We start from the raw sequence: 24532 nt of genomic DNA on the forward strand, positions 1-24532 counted from the left end.
TAGGAGCTAGTTCTTTAGAAGGCATCATTGGGGGGCCATGTTATATAATACAGGGTTCCTCAGACCTCGCACCCCTGACATTTGGGGCTGCATAATTCCTTGCGGGGAGATGATGAGTGACATCTCTGGCTTCTACCTACTAGAGCAGGGGTCCCCAAGCCGCGGGCTGTAGACCAGTACCGGTCTGTGGACTGTTAGGGACCGGGCCGCAGAGCAGGAGGTGAGCAGTGGGCAAGCGAGTGAAGCTTCCTCTGCATTTGCAGCCGCTCCCCAGCACTAGCCGGGAGAGCGAAACCCTCAAAAAGAATACAACGGACGTCTAGCATCACCGCCTCAGCTTATCAGGTGTTAGATTCTCATAGGAGCCCAAAAGGTTGGGGACCGCTGTCCTAGATGACAGTAGTATGCCCCCAGTCCAGGTTGTGACCATCGAAACCATTTCCAGACATAGACAAATGTCCGCTGGGGGAAAGACCCCTCCCGGCTGAGAATCACTGGCATCGTGACTGAGGGCCAGGCTCCGGGGTCAGAACCCCGGAGCTCGAATCACCTCCTCCACGCGCAAGCAGCCTGGCCGTCCGTGAGCGAGGCCCTCGCCACCTGTGTCTTTATTTCCACACCTGTAAGCATGAGCATGGTGGTGTCCCCCTCATGGAGCTCTGCGGGATGAATAAGGTTACGTAAACAGGGTCGGGCGCCGTCCAGATGATGCCCGTGCTGGCCGTTCGCACTCTGTGTCCGTACTGGAGATGCCAACGGCTGAGATGTACACTCAAGCCGCCTGAGCAGTGACAAATTTACCTTACCCGAAGAGAGGTCTGGCCTTGGCGCTGAGCAAAGGAAGCTATGCCAAGGCCCCTCCTAGATAAGAGCGTTCTTGTTCGTCTGAGGATTTTGGCCAGCACAGTTTAACTGTGATTTACGACAGAGGCCTGGGGACATGTTGCATTGGCCCTGCCTCTGGAGAGGCTGGAGACTGCAGGCCGGCCATGCAGGCAGCACGTGACTGAGCCCTAGTAAAAACTCTAGACACAGAAGTGTCGGCTGAGTTTCCTCGTTAGGCAATACTCCACACGTAGTGTCACGTATCACCGTAGAGAGAGTGACCGCACAGGGAGAGGACACTGTGAGTCCCACAGACTGTAGTTCTACTGGACACTTCCCCTAGCTGATGCGGATCTGTACGTTCTTCGTAATAAACCATAACTGTGAGAGCAAGATGACTTTCACTGAATTCTGTGAGTCCTTCCGGGAAGTTATCGAACCTCAGGGTGGGCTCGGGAAGCCCCCGACTTGTCCCTGGTGTCAGCAGTGAGGGTGGCCTCATGCGATGCGCTCCTGTTCATGCTGACAGCAGTGCTGGTTGGACCACCTCCCGATGGGTGCGGTCCTTGAGCACCGTGAGCTGCTATGGCACTTCTGGAAGGTCACATGAGGGGCCCACCCGTGTGGTGCCAATATGAAAAGATGCTAGACTTTTATGGTTAATGTGACAGACTACTTGTATTTTAAATCCGCGTGCCTATTGAATGGGGCAAGCGTGTCCAAGAGGGCTGGGCCAGTGGAGGCATGGGACCCGAAGTGTCCCTCTTCCAGCACGGCGCATGAGCAGGCCCATGGCGTGAGGCAGACACCCTGCCCAAGCCCCCGACTAAGAAGAGGGGCCGAAAATAGCTGCGACCTGCTTGGCTGTGGCCTTTTCTGAGCATCAAGCAAACACAGCTGTGCCCCAGAAACCGCCCAGGCCACCAGCTGAGCTGGCCACCCCACCCACAGTGTCAACAGGGCTGAGGTTTCACGCAGAAGCCAGTCCTTCCTGGGGCCGTGGCAGCGTGAGGATGGCAGCTGGAATATGGGTGGGGTCACACCTGAGGTCAGGCGTGCGAAAATCCCACTCTACATTAGCTTGGAAACAGCCATATCAAAGCACACAGGAAAAACGGATACGGAGATGCTCAGCCAGCAAACACAACGCCTGCGAGAAATCATCTTGGGAAAACGTAAGTAAAGCGACCATGTGAGGACCCGCTCGGCACTCGATTCTCTCTCTCCCTGGGGGGCTACAGACCCCAAGGCTTGGATGACAAGGTTGAAGCTAGTAACTCGTACCACCATATCTGCAGCCAGGACCTGCCTGTGCCCTGGACGACACGCCACTGGATCCAGCTGCCAGCAGGATACACCCAGGTGGCAGCGGCAAAAGGAAAAGTCCCCTCGTTAGGCTGCACAGTCATAAAGACCTACAGTCCCCCCTGTGAAGCCTTATCCGAGCCAAAGGCCCCACCAGCGTCCACATAAAGAACTGTCGGTTCCCAGTAGGTATGAACACAATCCCATCGATATGACATATTCATGCTGATACCAAATCAGTGTCTCAGAAGTCTGTCTTTAAGGAGGATGATCTGGTCATCGAGGAAGAGTTCAAGGGCAACTACCAGTCTCAGAGTTAGAGGCACAGGTCAGGCTCCCATCCCAGAGGAGTCCTGGATAACAGGAAGCTCAGGGACCTGGAGAAGATGGAGCCACCAAACGTGGTGAAAACCCAGACTTTGCCAACTGAAACCAGTGACGGGTGAGACCCAGGCCTGCGCCCTGCCTGCCAGCAGGACCGACGAGTTAAAACGGGCATCGCGTGACTTCGGGCAGGAGGTCGCCACTGAGACAACTGTTTCGAAAGACTTTTTTTCTCAGCTGACATTCTCCTGTTCAGGGGCACGTTCACAGAATTAAGTATGTCACCAACCAGAGCACCTAAGGAAAAGACAAACACCATTTCAACACCTTACCTGGTCCCAGGGAGAGACGGTGCCTCCAAAACACATGAACAAGTGTGCCATGGCGACGAGACAGAGCCATATGACCACAGAGAAGAGGCGGAGCAGCTTCTTAAACACGGACTCGATGCACACGAGGATGAATATCGCGAAGAAAATCGCCAGGGCGGTGGGGACCGTGATCAAAAATGCCACGTGGTCTTCAACTTCCTAAGAGGAAAAAAAAATACATTGCGAAAGTCCATGGCAGCAGTGACTTATGTTATCAAAATGTTCTCGGCGTTCATCGGTGTCAAAATATATTGGATTTTAAAAACTATTCGGAAGTAAAACAGTTCGAACTTTTGAAAATGTAATTTTCCTATTAAATAGCCACGTTGTTCTATATAAACATCCCCGTATTCGATATTTAAATTCTGAAAAATAGCTATGTCATCGAATTTAAATTTTCCCTGAAAAATGGAGAAATGGATTTCTTTCCAAAGTAAATGCAAAAACACATAATATCGGGATAAAATAAGGCAACCAACTTCACTGCCTGCATCACAGGATAAGAAACGCCCTGGCCATAGAAAATTAAGTCTTCCAAGCGATTTGAAATGTTTTATTTTTAAAAGTCTAAAAACCACCTTAGTCTCTACGGTGATGAGCTTTTATTTTAATGCACGGCAATTAATATAGAAAACAAGAGAGTAAGAAATACTTAGAAGAACATGCCATCTTTCCAGTTTCCTTCCTCACCCCTCTTGGGCTCCAGGAACAAAAAGAAAATGCACATTATTAGCCTCTTACTAACGCATGTTTTTAAAATCCACGTTTGCACACTAATCCTCATTTCCTATGTATCTCCCCCCACCAAGGCGCACTATTTCAATTCTGCGCAATTTGGCAGAATGTAAGCAATATCACGCTTCCTCTGATCGTGCAAGCACATGTTTAAGTTTTAGCTTCTGCAGAGCCTACCACTCGCACCTGGCCAAGCAGAGGCGCACTGTGGGACGGAACACGGTTCCAGGTCCTTTTTTTTTCGGCCAGGCAACCCTTTAATTGACCTCACAGATTGCAAGGACCTTGTCAGCTTACAATCCCTTATTTTTTATATTTTACTCCTATAGCACCTGGCCTTTCTAGGTGGTCTCCCGTCCAAGTACTAACCAGGCCCGACCCTGCTTAGCTTCCCAGATCAGACGGGATCGGGTGCGTTCAAAAATGGCATGGCCGTAGACCAGTTCTAGGTCTTGAATCCTCACCCAACATGTTTAGTTACCAAAGCACCCAAAGGAGATTCAATCAAAACAATCCCCATGGCCAGGACGCTGAGAGCTTCCATCGAAGTTTTAGAATATTAAAAATCACAGAAAAGCGGAGACTTATAAGGCGGCTCCTTCCAATACTGGGGCCTGGTGAAGCCCTCCCCTTTTCTGGTGGCACCGGGTTCACCGGTCGCACGAGCAGTTATAACTTCACCCTGGAGATGGCCCCATCTGGACATCAAGCCACAGGGAGGTGGAGAAGCAGAGCAGATGAGCCAAATAACCACACGGGGTCCGGGTTACCTTTCCAGGGGCACGGGGGGGACCTGGGCCCACTTGTGACCCATTTCCCTTTCTCTCTCACGGTTAGATGAGTGTCAAGAGAAATGACACTGGAGAAATGGCACCTCCGCAGACACTAACAGGTGCATTCGTGTGCTAAGCCCTTTTGCGCATAGTAACCTCTTTAATACGACAGCCCTGTGGGGGGCACTGGCGTCGGCAATCCTGCACCGGGGAGAAAACCGAGGCGCCAAGGATGAAAATGAGGTGCCGTAGGTCGACCGAACCAGCGAGGCAGAGAGAACCCAGACTCCGTCTTGGCGTCTGTGCTGACCTGCCCTCTGGTCGTGCAGACAGGGTGGACGACACCACGTGGGACCAGCCCCTGAGTGGCCAAAAGAACACGTTTCCAGAACTGGCAGGAGACAAGAGGATCAAACGAGATGTTCTCGCCCTCCCCTTCATTGCTATTTTCGCCCGTGATGAAGTGCCTGAGTTGTGCCCTTACCCTCAGACACAAACGACGGTCATCGCGAAAGGGTATCGGGTTCCCTCAGACACTGCGAGTCAGTGTAAACGTGGACATGACGGCGTGTCTGTTGGGGATAGCGAACTTGATTGATATCTCCACACGCATGGAGCCACGAAAACCGATGTTATTTTAAATCTCCCTAAATAAACTTAACCGAGCTATGGACAGAAAGCTAACCAGGGAATTACCAGGACAGCTGTGTTCCCAGTAAGACTTTTCGCTTATTTCATTAGCCCAGGAGGGGAGAAGCAACTGTTGACTTTATTGGCTCTTATTTCTCCAGAAAGACTGAAAGTGGTCTAAAAATATGCATAACTGTAAAGTGAAAATCAGGAGCTAAAGGGACAGAGAGATTGCAATGAAGTCCTTCCAGGAAGTGGAGGACACACTGGGTCACCTGCAGGTGCATTTCCCACATTTCTCTTTCAAAAGATCTGACCGTGGACAGGACAAAGCCCGTGTCTCACCGCGCTGAGTGGGCGCAGGATAAGACTCGATACTGTCCTGGGCTTCAAACGTCCGAGTCTCCACCTCGCTTTTTTTCTTTTTTGTTCTTTCTTTCTTTTTTTTTTTTTAAATCAGGGTCTTAGTTACTGGGAAGTGACTTGTCTGGGCTGCAAGGTGACTTCTCCATTAGGCATAGTGGACACAGTACTCAGGTCCCCTAATATTTTGAGAGATCCCAAAAGTGCTTTAATTTCTTGTAAAATCAGAAAGAAACAAGCTTTAGGGTCAAAGAGTACAACCATCTCATGCTAACACACTTGTACACTGTAAAGGAGAATGTGTTTTTAGGGGTGAAGGGGCATAAGAAGGCCCCTCAGTCATAATGCAGTCTGGGGGGCTGGTGGTGAACCCCTGCTCACGAGGTTCAAAATATTCCCAGGTCCTTGGCACACATCAGAGGAGGACATTCAGCTTCAAACAGTGTCCCCCACCTCAGTGGGTGAGCTGGTGCCCAGACGGCCAGCAGCTGAAGATGGTCAGCTGCTGCTCATGAGGTTCATGGTCATGGCCACCGTAAAACCTGAGCCCACTGAAGGACAGCAGCTCTTCTAGAAAGAGAACAGCCGTCAATTGATCCCGCATCTGCCTTTGAACTCTAAGTTCCAAGAAAGTTTTAATATAGACTTCTCTACAAAATAGAATCTTTTATAAGAGTGTCAAGGCAAAAACAGTAGAGTATTCACTGGAGAATGTATAAGCTTAGAAACCGCGCTCTTTCCCAGCCTCGCTGCTGCCATCACGCAATTTTCTTAAGGCTAAGAAAACTGAATTGAGGAATGCCTTCAGACCTCGGATGGCACAGTCTTCCCCCTTCCCCTGGCCCGTCCCCAGAGGACTGGAAGAAGGGAGCCACAAGGCGCACCCTGTTTCTGAAGCTGGTCGAGTTTTCAAAATCCGGAGTATAAAACAGAGTAGCTTAAAATAAAGCAAACTAAAACATTAAAAACATCCTTAATCTAAATTAAATAGGTTTATGTACCCCAACCCTATCTCCCTTCATGCAAAAAAAAAAAAGACATAATGCAAACTAAATGAAATGTACTAAATTGTCATTATTACCACTAAAATGTGCTAAAATGCCTTTAAAATATGTCTTTAAAAAGGTTAAAAAAAAACAAACCATATAACACAGACTAAATGAAATGTACTGAAATGCCTTTAAAAGAGAGATGCTGAGCCAGTATCGCCTCCTGTAATGATAATGGTTCCTATGGCTCTCTTCAAACATTTTAGTCTTTCATTTTTGATGTATTTCCTGGTAATTTTAGATGGCTTCTAATTGGTAGGCCTATTTTATTTATTATGTGACAGCTCCTTTCTTACATGCTTTTTCATGGAGCAACAGATTATCTGTATTTTCATCCTTTTCATGTGTACTTTTCATTTTTTATTAAATAGTACTATTTTTCATTTAGACGGCAAAGGACAATGTAATGTAAAACACTGCTTTTCTATAAAATAATATTACAGTGAAGTGTTTTGAAGTCCCGTGGATTGCAGGCAGAAACCACTTCCACCTCTTACTGCCACGTGAGCCGGAGTGAGCTCTGACCACCCTAAGCCCATGTCTTCCCGTGAGTGGCAGTATAGACACGGCGTGGCTGCGGGGTGTCTGTGCCTCGCAGATGCACCAGAAGTAACAGAGAATATTATCGTGATGACTAGCGCTTCCTTCTTTCTTCAAATCTCAGTACTTTCTCACCAAGGCTAGTCTGACTATTCATTATTAGAATGATGCCCATTTTGCATTCTAAATAATATTTTACTTTACTGCCATAAGTTATTTAGAAGTTCTCATTGGGCAAAAAGAAATCAACTTTTCGCCTCAATATATATTTGACTGCAGGTGTATGTGTGTAGATATATATTTTCATTCATTCATATATAATATTATGTGTGTGTGATATAATAGAAAATATATTTTTCATTTTCCACATAGAATCATACTTTATTTACCATGAGGTGTGAAAAAAATAAATAAAACTTTTGATTCAAAAAAGTCTACGAAACTGTGATGAAATAAAGACCTCAATAAACGGAGAGATGGTCCGTCTACACGGATAAGGAGACAATATGATCAAGATGTCAGTTCTTCCTAAATTAATCTAGAGTCAATGCAATCCCAAGAAAATTCCCAGCAAGTTATTTTGTAACTATCAACACACTGATTCTAAAGCTTATATAAAGAGGCAAAGAGACCCAAAATAGCCAACCCAATGTTTAAGGAGAAGAATAAAGCTGAAGGCCTGACATGTCTTCACTTCAAGACTTACTGTAAAGCTACAGTAATCCAGACAGGGTGCTATTGGAAGAAGAATAGACTAATAGATCGATGGAACAGAGTAGACCCACATGAATCCAGTCAACCGATAGCTGGCAAAGGAATGAAGACTACTCAACGGAGAAAGGACAGTATTTTCAGCAAAAGATCTTGGAACATGTAAACAGGTATCTACAGGCTGAAAAAAAGAAAGTGAGTCTAGATACATACTTTAGACCTTTCACAAAAATTAACTCAAAATAGATCATAGATCTCAATGTCAAATGCAAAAATAATTCTGAAAAATTCTAAATGTCTCCCCCATATCCAAACGTTGGTCAATTGGTCATGCTGAACAATTCACGACATAGAAATTTTTTTTTTAAATAAACACACAAATTATAGGTTTGTGAAAGATGAACTAGTTTCCACTTGCTTCGAAAAGTGTATCATCCGCTGCTTGTAATTATACAAATGGCTCGTTACATGCACGCACAAAAAAATATAGCCTAGGGTCTGGCCATATTTACTTATTCTCAGCTCCTATTACACAGGCCAGCATTCTCACTCACATTTTAAGAATGTGGATAAAGACATGAAATAACTGTATTTTTACATGGGAAATGGTTCCACATCAGGCATTATACTTTAAAGCACCTCCCCGTTTTTAGAAGGCATCTCTAGCCTCGCAAGAGGAAGAAAAGGTCTCCAACTCCTCCTCTGGTCCCTTCAGTCCTCTGACCTCCACCCACCCACCCCACACACACTCACAAAAAAAGAGTGCCCATAGGCATGGAGCCAGGGGCAGCCAGGAAGAACAAAAGCCACCCTTGCACTGCAGGCAGCAGGGGGCGCTGGAGATGCTTGGAGGCTGAGAAGTGTGGCTGCATCCACAGAACAGGTGTGGGGAAAGGAAGCCAAAGTAGACCTCAACTGGGGCACATCCCAATGACGATAGATGTCAAAACTGACAGCCTGAGACTAAAGAATAGCTATCTATGACATGTTTAAAGAAATGAAGGCTGTAATTTCAAGGGTGACCCTACCACAGGAATCAATCAGGTATAAATAGAGAAAATGGAATTGTAAAAATTACAAATATAATCATGTATACAAAAGCTCAACAATTGGGTTACACAGAAAAAAAACAGTTAAAAAGAAAATTAGTGAACTGGAAGATAAACTAGAGTTTAAATACAGTGCAACAAAGAAATATAAAGAGACGAAAATTATAAGAAAGTCTAAGACACAAAGAATAGAATAAAAATAAGAAGGGATAGCATGTCTGACTGGAGTTCCTGAATTAAAAAATGAACAGATAAAATATCTAAAGATAAATCAGCTGGGGATCATCCATTACAAATAAAAACCAAGAATCTACAACTCCAGAATGCCAGTTAGACAAAAAGAAATATAAGTATGTTTACATAATGATAAAAATGCAAAATACTGGAGATGAAGAGAAGATCTTCAGAGTGGCCAAAGAGAAAGGAAGGATTGCCCACAAAGAACTATGAACATGATAGCAGAAATGTCAACAGTGCAAGACAGTGACAGCGAACTACTGAGCACAAAATAACTGTTAACCTTGCATAGCCAAGAAACCAATTTTTTTTTAATGAGATCAAAAATACAAACATTTACATTTAATCATTTTTTAAAGCAGGAATTTACCATCAAGAAATCTTTCCTAGTTCTGGTCAAGATGGCAAAGTAGGTAAATGCTATGTTCACCTCCTACCATGACCACATCAAAATCAAAACTGAATGACAGAACAATCAATCTGAAGAACCACCTGAAGTCTACCTGAATAAAAGTCCTATAACTAAGGACATACAGAAGAAACCACAACGAGACTGGCAGGAGAGGCAGAGACACAAAACAAGCTGGCCTCACACCCACATGTGGCAGTTGAGAATCAAAAGGGATATCTCAACTGCAGAGGTTCCCCCTGAGGAGTGAGGGGTCCCAGTCCAGGGTTCCAGTGCCAGAGAGAGAAGTCCCCATTACTTCTGGATGTGAAAACCAGAGAGAATTCCATCTGTCCAGGTGAGACAGAAAGCTATTAGAATCCCAGGACCCAACCACAGACTCACTTGCTTGTAGGTACTCACCCTGGGCTCCGGTAGAGGGATAGCAGCCTAGGAGGTACTCAAGACATACAGGGAGAAATTGAGTTGTGTGGCTTCAGGATGAGGGCTGGAAGAGGGCTGCCATTGTCTCTGTGTTGAGCCCTCTTCCCACGCAGCCAGCAGGCGGCGCCATCTTTCCATTTGTTGAGCCTTCCCCCAACAAGGGCCAAATTTGAACCTGCATTGGCTTGGTGAGCTCTTTAAGCTTTGTAGCTCTTACCAGATAGACTCGGGTTCGTTACAGGCAGCAGCTGACCTTGGCCTACGCCACAGCCCCTCCCAAGAGGCCCCAGAACCAAAACACCCAGTGGCTGGCTTCAGACCACAACAGAACATCACCTGATTAGCATCACAAGCAGTACACCCAAAAGTAGTCTTGGCAGGCACGAGAGCCTGAGGGGGTCGATCTGGCTCTGTGGGGTCAGCCCCCACACAGCAGCTCGTATGCTGTAGTTGTTCATGGCCAACCCTCAAGCCAGTCAGCCTGATGGTCAATCTCACCCCACTGACGTGCCAACAGCAATCAAGATTCAATTACAATAGGAGGGCACACACAACCCACACAAGGGACACTCCTGGAGCACCCGGCTCAGGTGACCAGGGAGACTGAGCCACTTGGCCCCACAGGCCACCTACTACATAAGGCCACTCTACCAAGACTGGGAGACAGCAGCTCTACCTAATACAAATGCAGGGAGGCAGCCCAAATGAAGAGATGAAGAAACAAGTTCTGAATGAAAGACCAGAACAAAGCTCACGAAAAAAAAACCAATATGGAAACGAGCAATCTACCAGATACAGAATTCAAAACACTGGTTATAAGGATGCTCAACAGAGATCGGAAACATAAAAATGGAGATAGAAAACAAGCAAAAAAAAGTAGTCAGAAATGAAGAATCCACTAACTGAAATGAAGAATACATTAGAGAAATTGAACAGCAGATGCAGTAGAGGACCGAATCAGCAATCTGGAAGATAAGGTAACAGAAAACACCCAATCATAACAGCAAAAAGAGAATCCAAACAAAATGAGGACAGTTAAGGGGGCCTCTGCCATACCGACACTCACATCATAGGGACGGCAGAAGGAAAAGAGAGAACAAGGGATTGAAAAACCTATTTGAAGTAATAATGATGGAAAACCTCCGTAACTCGGTGAAGGAAATAGACATAGAAGCCCAGGAAGCTCAGAAAGTTCCAAAAAAGATGAACCCAAAGAGGTCCACACATCATAATTAAAACGCCAAAGTTTAAAGACAAAGAGATAATCTTAAAAGCAGAAAGAGAAAAACAGTTAGTTACCTACAAGGGAGCCCCCATAAGACTGTCAGCTGATTTATCAACAGAAACTTTGCAGGCCAGAAGGGACTGGCACAGAATATTCAATGACGAAAAGCAAGGACCTACAACCAAGACTACTCTACCCAGCAAGACAATCCTTCAAAATTGAAGGACAGATAAAGAGCTTCCCAAACAAGAAAAACACTTAAGGAGTTCATCACCACCAGATTAGTTTTACACGAAATGTTAAAGGGACTTCTTTAAGAAGAAGAAGAAGAAGAAAAAAAAAAATAAGAACAATAAAATGGCAATAACTACATAGGTAGCAACAATTAGTTTAAATGTAAGTGGATTACATGCTCCAATGAAAAGACATAAAGTAGCTGAGTAGATAACAAAACAAAATTCATACATATTTTGTCTATAAAAGACCCACTTCAGATTGAAAGACACATAGAGAATGAAAGTAAAGAGATGGGAAAAGATATATTATACAAATTTAAAAAAAAAACTGGAGAAGCACTACTTATATCAGAAAAAAAAATAGACTTTAAAACAAAGACTATAAGAGACAAAGAAGGACATTTCATAATGATAAAGGAATTGATTCAACAAGAAGATATAACCCTGTAAACACCTATGCTCCCAACAGATTTGGGTGGCGAGTACAGAGACAGCCCTCGCTTAAGGTGTTCACAGTCACGTAGACTGTGGGCAGTCATGGAGGTCCAGGCAGCCTTCAGCTGGTCCTCACTCTTCCCTGCCCCGTTTCCTGCTCTTCTGCCCAAGTCCTGGTGGCCAGTGGCCAAGCAGACACTGGGCTACAGAAGCCCAGAGGTCGCAGCTACACAGAAGAGGCAGCTTCTCAGAGACCTTGCCATTGAGCCCCATCTTAATCATCCTTCGGGGGACTAGCCACGTTTGCCTTCACAAAGTTCCCTGAAAGCTCCCCACTTTCCTACCTGAACCAGTGTTTCATGAAGACTTCTTAGCAATTCTGCAGATAATTCTTCCTTTTTGGAAAAGCGGTTGCTGGCTTATTACCGGACCCCTGAAGGAACCAGACGTTGACCATGAACCGACAAGTCGCCAAGCAATCTGAGAGGCCCACCACTACCGGTGCCGTGGACCCTGCAGGCTGTGAGGTTAGGTGTGTGCAGAGGCATCCCATCATCGAGTGGACGTGGGATGCAGGAGTTAGGGCTCAGGTAGGTCTTAAGGTGCAAGAAAGTTGCACGAACAAATGATATAGGCCGTCCTGCCACACTGCCTTCTCGCTCTCTGAACCTGCACGTCCTCATGAGCAGTCCCCATGCCTGGGGACTCGAAAACCCGGGTCTGGATTACAGCTGGTTCTGCGGAACACACTGTGGACACCCAAAAGGAGGTAACTGAAGCACCCCAGCTCTGAGCCCCTCGCACGCGCCATCCTCCGGAGATCCAGCCAGCCAGCCACGGCAGGCTGCTTATCCACGACGGAGGGCGCACACTTTGTTCTCACGTGAACTGAGCTTACTCTGGTCGTGGGGACGTGGGTTTGGCTTCCTTGTCCACAGTGCTTCTGTCCAAACCAGCACTGGAACTCACTGGTATTGCCGTGCGCCGCCCCCCCTCATAGCCCTAAAGTCGCTTCCTTGACTGAAGGAGGGAATGAATTTCTGAAGACCCCGTTACCCAGCCTGCCTGGGGACACCACCTTGCGGGGTGGGGAGGGCGGGGAGCGTGTCCTCCAGGATATAGCAGATGCTCTGAAACAGCAGCCAACACATGGCACCATTGTCCCATGGCCCACGCTCATGGCTAGAAACATGTCACAAAATAGCAATTCTCAGCAATCGATCAATAGATTTAGTATGATACTAACAAGATCGCCATACAGGTTTTTGTTTTTGTTTTTTCATATGGAGATTGACGTAGGTGATTGTAAAGTATATAAGAACAAAAGATTGAGGGTGACCAAGGAGCTTTCAAAGGACTTGAATGTTACTTGCCCTCTAAATATAAATGCTTGTTATAAAGCTTTAGTAATTAAACTCTAGTAATTATACATGCTTTAGTAATTATAAAACACACACACAGTAATGCCTGCATGAAAACAAAACACAACAAAACCCAACCAATGGAACAGAATAGAGAGCTCCTAACAAACCACTCACATATGGAATTCTGATATGTGACAGATGTGGGGAAAGGCATAACTAACATGGATCGGCAAATATTCATTCTCCACAAAGAAGAATACGTGATTCCCGACCACTCACTATTCACGCCACATACACATCGTACATATGTGGTGTACGTATACATGTGCGTATATGCGATGAATGTGTGCGTGATAAAATGAACAGAAAAAAGAATGATAAACTACGTGAAGCTGACCTCTGAGGGCAGGCGGGAGGACGGGGCAGGTGCAACCTGCAGGCACCTGCAGACGGCCCTCCGTGATGGGAGACCTTCTCGTCTGCATTCACGGGCATTTGCTTTAGCATAAATTAAAGAAGTGAGTCAGGCAGATATCGATGAGGCCTGTGCTCAAGAATCAAATCAAAGATTAACCAAGTTAATCAAATGATAAATTCCATTATGTATACCTGAAAGTCCAGTTCCAAAGAACATACATTAACATATGTTTGAATTAACCGCAAGTCAATGGTGGGAAAGGATTAGACATTAGACCCACCAAAAGTTAACTGTTAACCTTTCTTCCTTATCTCTCACTGGTATTCACCTGATCTCTTTAGCCTCTGATTTTTAGAGATAACATCAATAGCTTTTATTGGCTCTAGGAATAAGCTGGTCTAAATTCTTTTTTCTTTTACAATGTCTACAGATCACTGGCAGCTTGAATCTTAATTATTCTTCCCCTTATTTTGTATACAGCTTTTTAAAAAACACAAGATATTTAAAACACATATACAATAACTCATTCTTGAGGGGAGAGGCAAGCACGTAGAAATGAAAGTCGGCACCTCTGATCTCTGGCTGGTCCTAGCTATAACACCCCAACATCACTGTGTCTGAGGGAGAGTAAAGGACATTGATGGAAATAAGTAGAAGCTTAATTCTAAGATGTACAGTCAGGAACCACTGCCTTCTGTTAGGGGGTGCCCCTAGAGACTGGACTTATTCACAGAGCTCTCTCTGACGATGATAACCATCTTGAGAACTCTCAAGAATTTCAATGTTCTAAAAAAAAAAAGCTATTGTATTTTACGTCGGTATGTTTAAAATGCAATAAATTATTCATCCGATACATATTTAATTGTGCTAATAATTGAAATTTCCCATTTCAAGCACCGGGCTTTCTTAGAGTGATTCAGTTCGACTTTGAGATATAACTGGCCGTGTGCATCTCGAATCATCGTGACGCAGGCCTGAATCCTCATTCTTCCTTGTCCTGGCATCATCATTCATTCTAGGACCCTGGGCAGAGTTATAAAACCGGCTGGCAAAGCTGCTCCCAATGGTTTTTCAGGTTGAGACTTGCATTACTGTGTCCGTCACTGTCACCTGAGTCTAGCTCCTGGGGGTGGAAGCGTAAACCCAAGTAAAAAGCAAAAACAGAGAGAATTATTTGTAACGTTGCCAGCAACGGTTGAACTAATGAAGTCTTCATCCCAACTTCTCTCCTGATGATTTTTATTGTATCCTTTTACAAAGAGGGCATTGAAGCAACATTGGCAAAGCCTTGCTTAATCTGGTCAAATGGATCAAACATATGAGCTAACTCAACAATCCCTTTTCTCCTCCCAAGTGCACATGGTGGCTGCAGACCAGAATTGCCAGGTGTGTGTCACTTCCCTAGTTTGCTACCAAGGAATCATGTGGTAAATATCTTACATAACATTATCGAAACTAACAAAATTGAAAAATATGAAAGTTAATATTAGCATCAACCAAGCAAGAATTTTAGTGCTGAGAATGCTAAATTAAGTAAAAATGCAACTTTTAATTAAATAATCTATGCTTCTGTCTCTTTTTTAAATAACTTAAAGTCACATGCACAACATTGATCACAGAAACAGAAACACATGCCTGTTCTTTCATATTCACGTTTAAAAATCCTAGTACTCATTTAGTTTTCAATGAGAAATATAGCTACAGGAGACCTTGACAAAGAGACCCTGCTTGGGTACAAAGATAACAACCATGATCTACATTTTGGGGGTACAGTAGGTGCCCAGCACTGTGCTAAATGCTTCTATGATCCATCTCAATTCCCCACAGAGCTCTCCGATCCTGGTGGTGTTATTCATTTCATGTCACAGATGAAGTAACTGAGGCTACAACAGATAAATTAATATGTCAAGAATATTAAGTGACAAAATCGAGACTCAAATCCAGGTGTATTGACAAAGTTTTGTGCTCTTAACCTGTAGGCTACACGGTGGGAGACACAGCCGCTAAGCAAAATGTACCTACACCATAAATTATGCATGCTAATTAAGCACCTGCGAAATGGCAGTGCTGTGCAAATAGGGGGGTGCTGTGCTTCTCCCCTGAAAGACTGACAATTAGTTGAAGAGACAAAATAGATTCACAAAACTATTCTGATCGTCAGATGACAGTAATGCAGTGGTCAAATGATTTTGTATAGTCCACGAGCTTTGCCAATGTCACAGGCAGAAACCAATGCAGAGAGGGGTGTTCAGCCAAGGCTGTGTAAGCTCAAGAGAGGCTGAATACACAGCTCAGAGAGGAAGAAGCTTGGAGGTGAGGGGTGTCAGGAGCACTGGGGGCTGTAGAGGACCAGGTGTAGACGTTCTCAGCCCATGGGGCCCAGGTCGACAGACACCTCAGGAAAGTCAATGTTAGTGTAGTGTATCACCACCACCCAGGGGGATGCCAATCCCAGTGCTGGCCCCAGCCGGCCTTAAGTAACCATCAGTGAGGGCAGGAAAGAGTTTTCTATGGCTTGTGCCCGTGCCGATATCAAGTGCTAGAAAGGACCAGTGTCCCAGCGGATTACGCGCAAACACCCAGCTTTGACGCACCCACCACCAACAGTTACTGATCAAACTCTCACAGTGGTTAATGCGACCATAAAACACCTTCAACTTAGTTATACGTCTTCTCCAACAGTGTAATTATCTTTTAAATGGAATGTTTGATTTTAAAACAGCAACTTTCACATATAGTTCAGTAAGAATGGACTTTACATGCCACGGCATTTATGCCAGGGACTGCTCAGACAGCAAAAGCAAAGCCACAAGGGGACCTTCTGCCAAATGGGGAAGACACTGAGAATATTTAGCAGCATGAGAACAAGTGACGCCCACCTCGGCGAGTTAATTGTGGAGAACCCTCTCTAACCAGATTCTTTGAACATTAAAAGAGAAGAAAATGGAAAGTAACATTACACAAAATGAAGGTGAAGGATATTCGTATCAGCATAAAATTTCATCAAGGAAACTGCTTTGGGGACAGGACCAAAGCTGGGAATTCTAGACTTGCAGTGAGCTCTAGGAAAGTTCGCCCAGGAAAAGTCAGATGCCCTGCCGGGGGAGCCTGCACCATCACCATCACCACCACGTCATGTCCTTGAGCTTACTCCTTCTTTGGGTCTCAGTTTCCTCGTCTGCAGAATTGTTGCAGAAAAATCAGACCGGCGAGAAACCAAGCAGCACTCGGAGAGTTGGAGAACTCAGGTTTATTACACTGGCGGTCTCAGAAGAGCTAGTGCTCTGAAGATCTGGGCCCCGAGCTCGGGGGTAACCTTACTTTTATAGGGCTTATCCACAATATATCTGGTATCTAGACAGAACAAGCAAAGCGGGGGGCGGGGGGCGGAGTGGAGTCTTCGGTTGCTCTCGAGGTCACCCTGCCCTTCGGCCTATGCAGCAGGCATGTCCACAGAAGCAGAACAAACTGCTGATTACGAGGTTAGCCATTTGAGTGGAAAATTCCTCTTCAGAATGAGCATCCTTCCAGCTCTCATGCTGTGTGACTATGTATTCTTTCATAGCGACAGTGAAAATACAACTACAGAAGACCCGCCAATGACCACAGTTCCTGGGGGCATTTTCTGTGCCGGGCATTATTCGAAGCGCTTCACGTGTACTAATTTGCACCCTCACCTTGGAAGGCAGGTACCATACCACTTACAAATAAAACAACTAGGGCACAGAGGGTTTAAACAATTTGCCCTAGGTCACAGAAGAGAGGAAGCCAAAGCACCCAAACAGACAGATGTTCTTAACCATTCGTCTCTGCCTTTGTTAAATGCAGAAGTCAAGGCACTGTGCGTATGTTGAAGTATGTACTTTAATATCCACGAGATGTTTCCCAAACACCTTTCCTGGGGGAAATTACAGTTTTTCCTTGTCTTTTGTTTACCCGATAGTTACATTACAAATAAAATGACTTAGTGAATTACTGGTTGCAATTTACAAATACCTGCCAGATAAGATTTTTCTACATGTATAGAAATGCTCAAAATATATATCTTTAGCTATCTCTACTCCAGTTCCTAAGAATACACACTACTCCCCTCTAGCCCCAGATTTACGAGACTAGAGAAAGTTTGCATAAAACTTCCTGCTCCTTGCAGGAGATGTCAGCATATTTATCTGCCTTCCCCAGCCTTCCATCCCACCAGATATTCTTTAATCCACAGGGGGCGTTGAAATAGTGTGGGGAATAATAGAGGTTTGTTTGTTGGTTTGTTGGTTGGTTTGTTTGTTTTGGAAAAATTAAGATCCTTTACATGTAGACAAAAGAAACACTCCGATATATCTGCCCCTAGAGAAATATCTGATGCTGGAAATTCCATTTGTAACAGAAAGTCCTTTTAGTTATCGCTTTACCGAGGATGCACACCAAATCATAGTAAAATCAAGAAGGCAGAACATATCTTTGGTCAAAACCATATACATTGCATATTTAATAAAAGTATATACTCTTATATGAGTTTCAATATCATACTTTAAAAGTCTATTTTATTTCCATATCTGACTATTTAAAACTTAAGGGTATAAAATTTTTCCATTCCAGTTGAAATACTGCATATTTCTAATCATAAATTTTAGCAAAACCAACCTGGCTAGAGCCAGCTGGTATTCTGACAAACTAAAAACTTTTTATCAACCTTTCCTAACGATGACAGGCAAATTTTGAGAAAAGCGATCTGATTTTGGACATGATGAAGGAGAGAAGATTAAATTCTGAGAAAGGATTTTCATGCACGTAGTAATAAAAACCAGTCCTAGAAAATAAGATGATATCATAAAACTTAGAACTTCAAGTTTGGTCTCGTTAGTTTTTAGTTTCCCAATGCCAGGGGCAAAGTTTATTTTGCCCATCATGACCAGAGCTATCATTAAAAATTTCCATAATAAGCAATGGAAAATATTTCGATATTATTAAAGAGAATATTAAAATTCTAGACATGCTATCATAATTCTTAACAAATATGGGTTAAACCTATTTAATAGCTTTTTATGCAGAAAATAATTAAGCAAGACAGTGTAGTTTGAATTCAGAACTTATTTTACAGTAAAATAAAAACACTTTGAAGATTAGTTTAACTGTATGATCAATGGCTTCACCACAGATTGAAATTAAGTGAAATCAGTTTCGGAATAATGTCAATTAGGGCAATACGAAGGTGTTTGCCTTTTTAATAATATTTCCAATCACTTCATAGGAAGGCCATGACATATAGCGAAAACTCACTGAGTACTTGGATGACGCCAAGATCATTTTGTGATCCAGATGTTCCTGGAGACCGGGGAAGTGCATTAAGAAACTACCAGCCTTTTTCTACTTCGAGAATTGATGGCAGCCTAATGGCAATCAAAATCAGGCGGATGCATGGGAAGGAAGGAGCCTGCCCAAGATTTTAGGCAGCAAAAATAGATCTGCTGAGCTCCTGAATTCCATCAGACACTAGCCACCCTAGTGAAGTGTGAGAAGTGTGAGAAGGTGGGCCGGCCCCACGCAGCTCATTCCATCTCTCGGGGTGGGTTTTCTCCGAAGCCGGGCTCCGATCAGCCTGAGAAGTGAATGTGGCCCTCGCCACGTGAGCACTGCTTTGTTAGCACTGTCCAGTCTTCTCAGGCTCCTACCCCAACCATCTTTGACTACCTGGATGGAGAATGTCTGGGCCAAGTGGAAGAGCCATTCACGATGTTACTAAAAGCAGAAGAGAAACGAGCTGCCTGTCGGGAGCTCAGAATCGCCCCGGTCCCTCCCGAGGTCCAGTCTCGGAGCGTGTGCCCATTCTTCTAGGCCTTTCCTACCTGCCCCTTAGCCCTGCAGCCCCGGGCCCCACCTGAAGGCAGCTTTCCACCTCCCTGATTCTGGCTCTTTCCTGTACAGCCTGTCACACAGTAGTCAGTCCGGGCACCAGCTACAACAAAGAACAGGATCGTCCGACATCAGGCTGAGAGCTACAGCCACACCACGGGAAGGGCCCGCTTGTGCGTAAAACCGTATATGTCAATCAGCAGGAAAGCATGGGAATGATTGCTTTATCAAGAAGAAGTAAAGATGCCTGGATAAACTTTTCAAAGGATGCCACTCCAGCATTCGCACCCCATGGCATGGAACATAAAGTAGTTGTGTAAAGAAACACAGATACAAAGGTCCAGACGAGTCAGAGAAGGAGGCTTTCGGCTGGACCCCGGGGAATCCCTGACCCACCCACTCACAAACATCAGCAGCAAGGAGGTTAAAGAACTTAGCGATCTGTGTCATAGCAAACAAAGTGGCCTGCAGGGGAGGGCCGAACTTCGCCCTTGTCCTTAAATACATTCACGGTGCTATAAATAGACCATCACCTGCTCCTCCTTTTCTATCTAGAGGACAACAAGCCAGAACAGGTTTAAATTACAGGTTTGACAGAATCACCAGCAGCCACATCGTGGCAGAACAGATTCCCAGAGGGAAACGGACATGTTTCCTTTCCTGGAAGGACAGGACCGAGAAGGAGATGCCGTTGGAGATGCTGTCTGCAACGAGACTGGGCAGAAGTCTCTCTCCGAGTCCTTTTCACAAAGATGCCACTGCAGGCAGCATCCGAGGCTGGCTACAGGAGCGTGAGGGCCGCCCTGAACTTACACCCAGGATGCAGGTTCAAGGTGCTGTCTGCGCTCAGTATAAGAGCCAGCTTATCCGTGGCATGGTGATTTCTTACATTCGCTTTTTAATCTTTACCTCGCTGAATCCCAGCAGACAGCACCCCTCCAGCAGTGTGGAGAAAGAGAAAAACTTTACTTTTTAAAAGACCCCACGGTGCTAAGTTTTCCATGCATAATGCTGGAGCACCATCTGTCTTAAGATATCAGACACTAACTGCCAAGTACCAAAGACGGCCACTTTGCACGCTTGCTGCAATGTGAGCAGACATCCACTTCTTTGCTCAGTGGACATGAATATCGGTTCCTAATTACAGTCTAAGCTAAATAAATAAATACACACACACACACACACACACACACACACACCACACACACACATTCGGTGAGGACATGCCCAGATCAACCACTGTCCCAAAGTATCTTCCTGGGTAGTGGATGCCCTGCACAAACTCTGCGCGTACATACCACACACGCACGGTGCGAAAGTTCGAACCACACAAACAGAGAACGGCCGATGACAGGAAGTTTACCGCCATCTACAGATTTCCCCTCACTGCTCCAGGGAACCAGCCAAGGGTTTCTGCTTGAAAAATACAAATTGGCAAAAACTGACATCGGCTGTTGCGTTGCATTCTGCTCCTAAGGATGAAATCCACTTTAGTAACCTGTACAAAACAGAACGCACGATTAACTGCCTCTCCAGGAGGAAAACACCGGTGCGTGTTACTCGTGGCCTCGGAGCATGAAGACTCACCGCGCGGGTCAACACCCCATCTCTCTGTGGATGGGACCAAATACATCCAGACTTAAAGGCAAAGATGTACAATAATATACTTTCTGTACACAGTCCTCGTCATTAACCACTGTCCCAAGGCAGGCTTTTCGCAGAGTTAAATAGCGTCCAATCTAAAGTAAAACGCCGGCTCGGGGGCCGCGCGGTGGCCTGGCCAGGCGGCCGGTGGGAGATTCGGCTGGGGACCTGGCGGAGCGGATGTGGCGGCGGCGGCGGCGGCGCAGGGCGGAGGGCGCAGCCGGGTCGGCCCGCGGGTGCCCGGGGATGGAGCACACGCACGCCCCGCGGTCCACCTGGAGGGCACCCCGGCGACTTTATTTTGGGCAGAACCGTCCAAGGAAACTTTTCCGGGGCGCGCAGCCCTGGCCGGAGCGGGCCGGGCGCGGGGCGGGCCGGCGGGAGGGGCAGGGAGCGGCCGGCCGAGGGCAGCCCCGGGCGGGACGCGGCTCGGCGGGCTCGGCCCCCGTCCTCTCGGGGACGGCCGTGCGAGGGGCAGGGCCCGCGGGGACGCCACTCACCAGCCGCAGCGCGAAGAAGACGACGAGCAGGGCGAGGCAGGCGCCCATGACGATGAGCAGCAGCAAGACGATGAGCGGGTGCTGCTGGCTCAGGCAGTAGTAGGACTCGTACAGCCAGTCCCGGGACCGCGGGAGCCCGTCGCCGCCGCCCGCCGCCGCCTCGGCGCGGTCTCGCAGGTAGCGGCGGCGCCGCATCGCCTCCTGCCACATCGGGGCGGCTCGCGGGGCGCCGGCCGCGTCCCACGCCCGCGCCGCCTCGGCCGCCCGGCTGCCGGCGCCCGGAGCTGCGCGCAGGGGCCTCGGCGCGGGCGGAGCCCGACGCCCCGGGCTGGGCGCTGACGCGCGGGCGAGGGCCGGGCGGCGGCCTCGGGGGCAGCTCCCGGCGCCGCCGCTGCCGCCACCGCGCGGGAGGGGGCGGCTGCGACAGGGGGGGCCTCGGCCCGCCTCTCTCCGGCCCGCGCCGCGCAGCCGGCCTCCGCCCACCGCCGCCCCCCGACGGCCGGGCCGGGGACTGGCGGGTGGGCAGGAGTGCGGTGGGGGGCACCGGCCGCGCCCCGCGCGGCGTCCCCTCCTTCGGCCCGCGCGCGCTCAGCCCCGGCGCGGTCCACCTCCTCTCCCAGGCTCCGAGCGCAGCCCGGGGTGGGGCGGGGGCTCGCACCTCCTCTCCACGCTGTCAGAGCACAGCCTGGGGTTCCCACTCTCTGCCCCACCCCACTTCCCACTGCGCGCAGAGGACTGCGGGGGCGCCCGGCCTCCTCTCCGGCTCCCAGCGCAGTGGGAGGGGCGCCCCCACCCTGAGGGCCCCCCGGCCTCTCAGTGGGCTGCGGGAGGGGACGTGCTCCCACGCCCTCCCCCGCTGTCTCGGAGTGCGGCGAGATCTCCCACCTTTCAGTGCCCTTTCCTCCTTGTCACTGTCTGGGGGCTCGGAAGGGGGGGTTCTACCTCCCCCCTTTAGTGGGTTGGGGGCCCCACCCTCTTCATCTCAGCGAAGCGGGCGTGGGCTTCCCACGCTCCTCTCCACTGTCGCAGGAAGCAGGGGGATTTCCCTGCGGGGGGCGGAAAAGCTCTGGGACCCAAGGAGTCCCCTCAACAGAGAACAGCCCCAAATATGCAACGGAGGGATGAGGTGGCTGTGACTGAGCGCAGTACCCCTGCCACGTCCCCTGGACAGCCTCGCTTGCGTCCTGCACTTTCAGCTGAAGTCACACTTTGGAGGTGCCCGGTGGGCCAAGGTTTTCCGTACGGGAGGTTTAGGGGGAACCCTCTGGCCCATCACGGTCCCGCGGAGCCCCCTCTGCCCCGCGGCGCTGGCGGCGGGGACGCGCGGGGGGAGCGTGTCTGGGCGCCCGGGCGGGCGGGGTGGGCTCTAGGATTCGCCCCCTCCCCACCTCCCCCCGGCACTGGGCGCGCGAGGCGCCAGAGATGCGGCCGGAGCCCTGCGCGGGGGGGGGGGTCCCCTCCCAACGCGCCTGGGAGTGGAGATCACCGGCGCTCGCCCTGCGAGGACGGGGGATCTCATCGCCACTCCCTAGGGGAGCCCACCGCCCTGGAGGTTTCCTCCTATTCCAGACCAGCCAGATCCCACCCACTCCCAACGCCTAAGGAATTCGAGGCACGGCGACCCTCCCCTCTCATGCCGCCAGCAAACAGCCTGGAAGGGGCACGGGGGAGAGGGTTATCCTAGGCATGTGTCGTCTCTTTCAGTAGAAGACTCGCGCTCGGGACCCAGTTCTGGCACCACCTAACACCCTGGCAACCTTCCTGAGCTGTCCCCCTGCCCACCCAGGCTGTCCAGTCCCCCTCAGGTGCGGGGACATGTAAGCTGTGTCGCTTAGTTCCCACATCCAGGACCCAGGCCATTCAGGGAGAGGAGAGCACGAACCTTCCAGTGGGTTATTTTGAGCAAGGGGTATGACCAAAGGCACAGGTCTGCCACACTGTGGCGATCGTGGCTTCGGTGAGGGTGGGAAGACCTGGAAGAGGGGTTGGGCTCAGGGCCAAGTCCTGACACTGGATCCTTGGCCCAGGGTCCTGCCCCAGCAGGCCCCACCTGGTCCTAGGCCTTCGCTCCCGCGGGAGAGGTGGACAGGAGAAATGGGAGGAGGTAATGGATGGGCGCAGGTCCCGCAGTGTCTCCTGTTGCGCCCACAGCCTGTACCTTCCCGCCCTAGAAGGGGAACGAAAGTGTCTTCTCTGCCGTGTTAGGTGTCCGCAGCCCTCTCCTCTCTTTGCCTGCGCTTGCTGTCCCACCACCCCGACTGCCCACTGTGACCGGGTAGTTCCAATCTCAGCCTTTCCTGCTGGTTCAAATCCAGCCTTTGGGCTCAGTTCTTTCTTTTGGACCAGGGACGTCGAGGATTTGGGTGGTTCCGAGAGCGAGCTGCAAAGACAGCACCGAAGAATCGGACTCGCAAGCACCCAGAACTTGACCTCTACCAAGGAGACACGGTTGAGTGGGGAGTTGGGCACAGTTTCTGATTGATGTGTGGATTCTCTTTATTTCTCCGGCTCTGCCTAAGGTCCTTCCGGGTTTTGTAAACCAAAATTAATTTTAGACTACAATAAAGAATTTTCAAAAAGCATTTATTTGAGCAAAAAGAGCTACAGTCTGGGGTGAGGGATCCAGATAGCAACCTAAATTGTGCTTCTCAAAGCGGAGGGGAGGCCGCCTTTTATAGCAAAAGTGTCCGTCCAGGTTTCCAATTAGGTCTACTTTATGTAAATGAGGTATCCAAACATGCCTTTCTGATTGGCCCACTCTCACACTGATTGGTTGGCATCATGCCTCCTGATTGGACATTATGGAGCAGTTCTGACTGGGCAGGGCAGGTCTTACTTAGTCCATTGGTCCAAAGGCAAAACCAGGAAGTTCCTTATAATAGACGAGTCAGCCAGCGGGAGCGAAAGAGCAGGGCTTGGTGCAGGAAGGGAGCCTTCGGCCTGAGGTCTTCCCGGTACAGAGTGCAGGAGACGCTCCTGGCAGCGGATGGTGGCCAGGCTCATATTATTTATAAAATGTGGGCCTTTGGGTGACCTTGGAAAGTCCGTTGAAGTAGGTAAATTCCTTCTCTGGGTTCACATCTAATGAATCCTTCTCGGGGTTCACAGTCTGAGCCGTA

General features: G+C 48.1%; 1 protein-coding gene and 1 pseudogene across 2 annotated transcripts in view; both read right to left on the reverse strand.

Annotated features, from left to right (window-relative positions):
- Positions 1–21642, reverse strand: part of ADCY2 (adenylate cyclase 2) — a 316696-nt gene extending 295054 nt beyond the window's left edge. For both annotated transcript variants that reach the window (XM_039842794.1, XM_039842793.1), the window contains exons 1-2: positions 21414–21642; positions 2787–2984 (exon numbers count right to left, since the gene is read on the reverse strand). In XM_039842794.1, coding sequence (XP_039698728.1) covers positions 2787–2984; positions 21414–21623 — 408 coding nt within the window. In that variant the 5' untranslated portion in view covers positions 21624–21642. The remainder of the gene's footprint in view (positions 1–2786; positions 2985–21413) is intronic.
- Positions 3881–4000, reverse strand: LOC120586450 (uncharacterized; annotated as a pseudogene).
- Positions 21643–24532: the final 2890 nt, after the last annotated feature.

Source organism: Pteropus medius, unplaced genomic scaffold (assembly GCF_902729225.1).
Source record: "Pteropus medius unplaced genomic scaffold, Ma_sr-lr_union100, whole genome shotgun sequence".
In the NCBI taxonomy this organism is placed as follows: Eukaryota; Metazoa; Chordata; class Mammalia; order Chiroptera; family Pteropodidae; genus Pteropus; species Pteropus medius.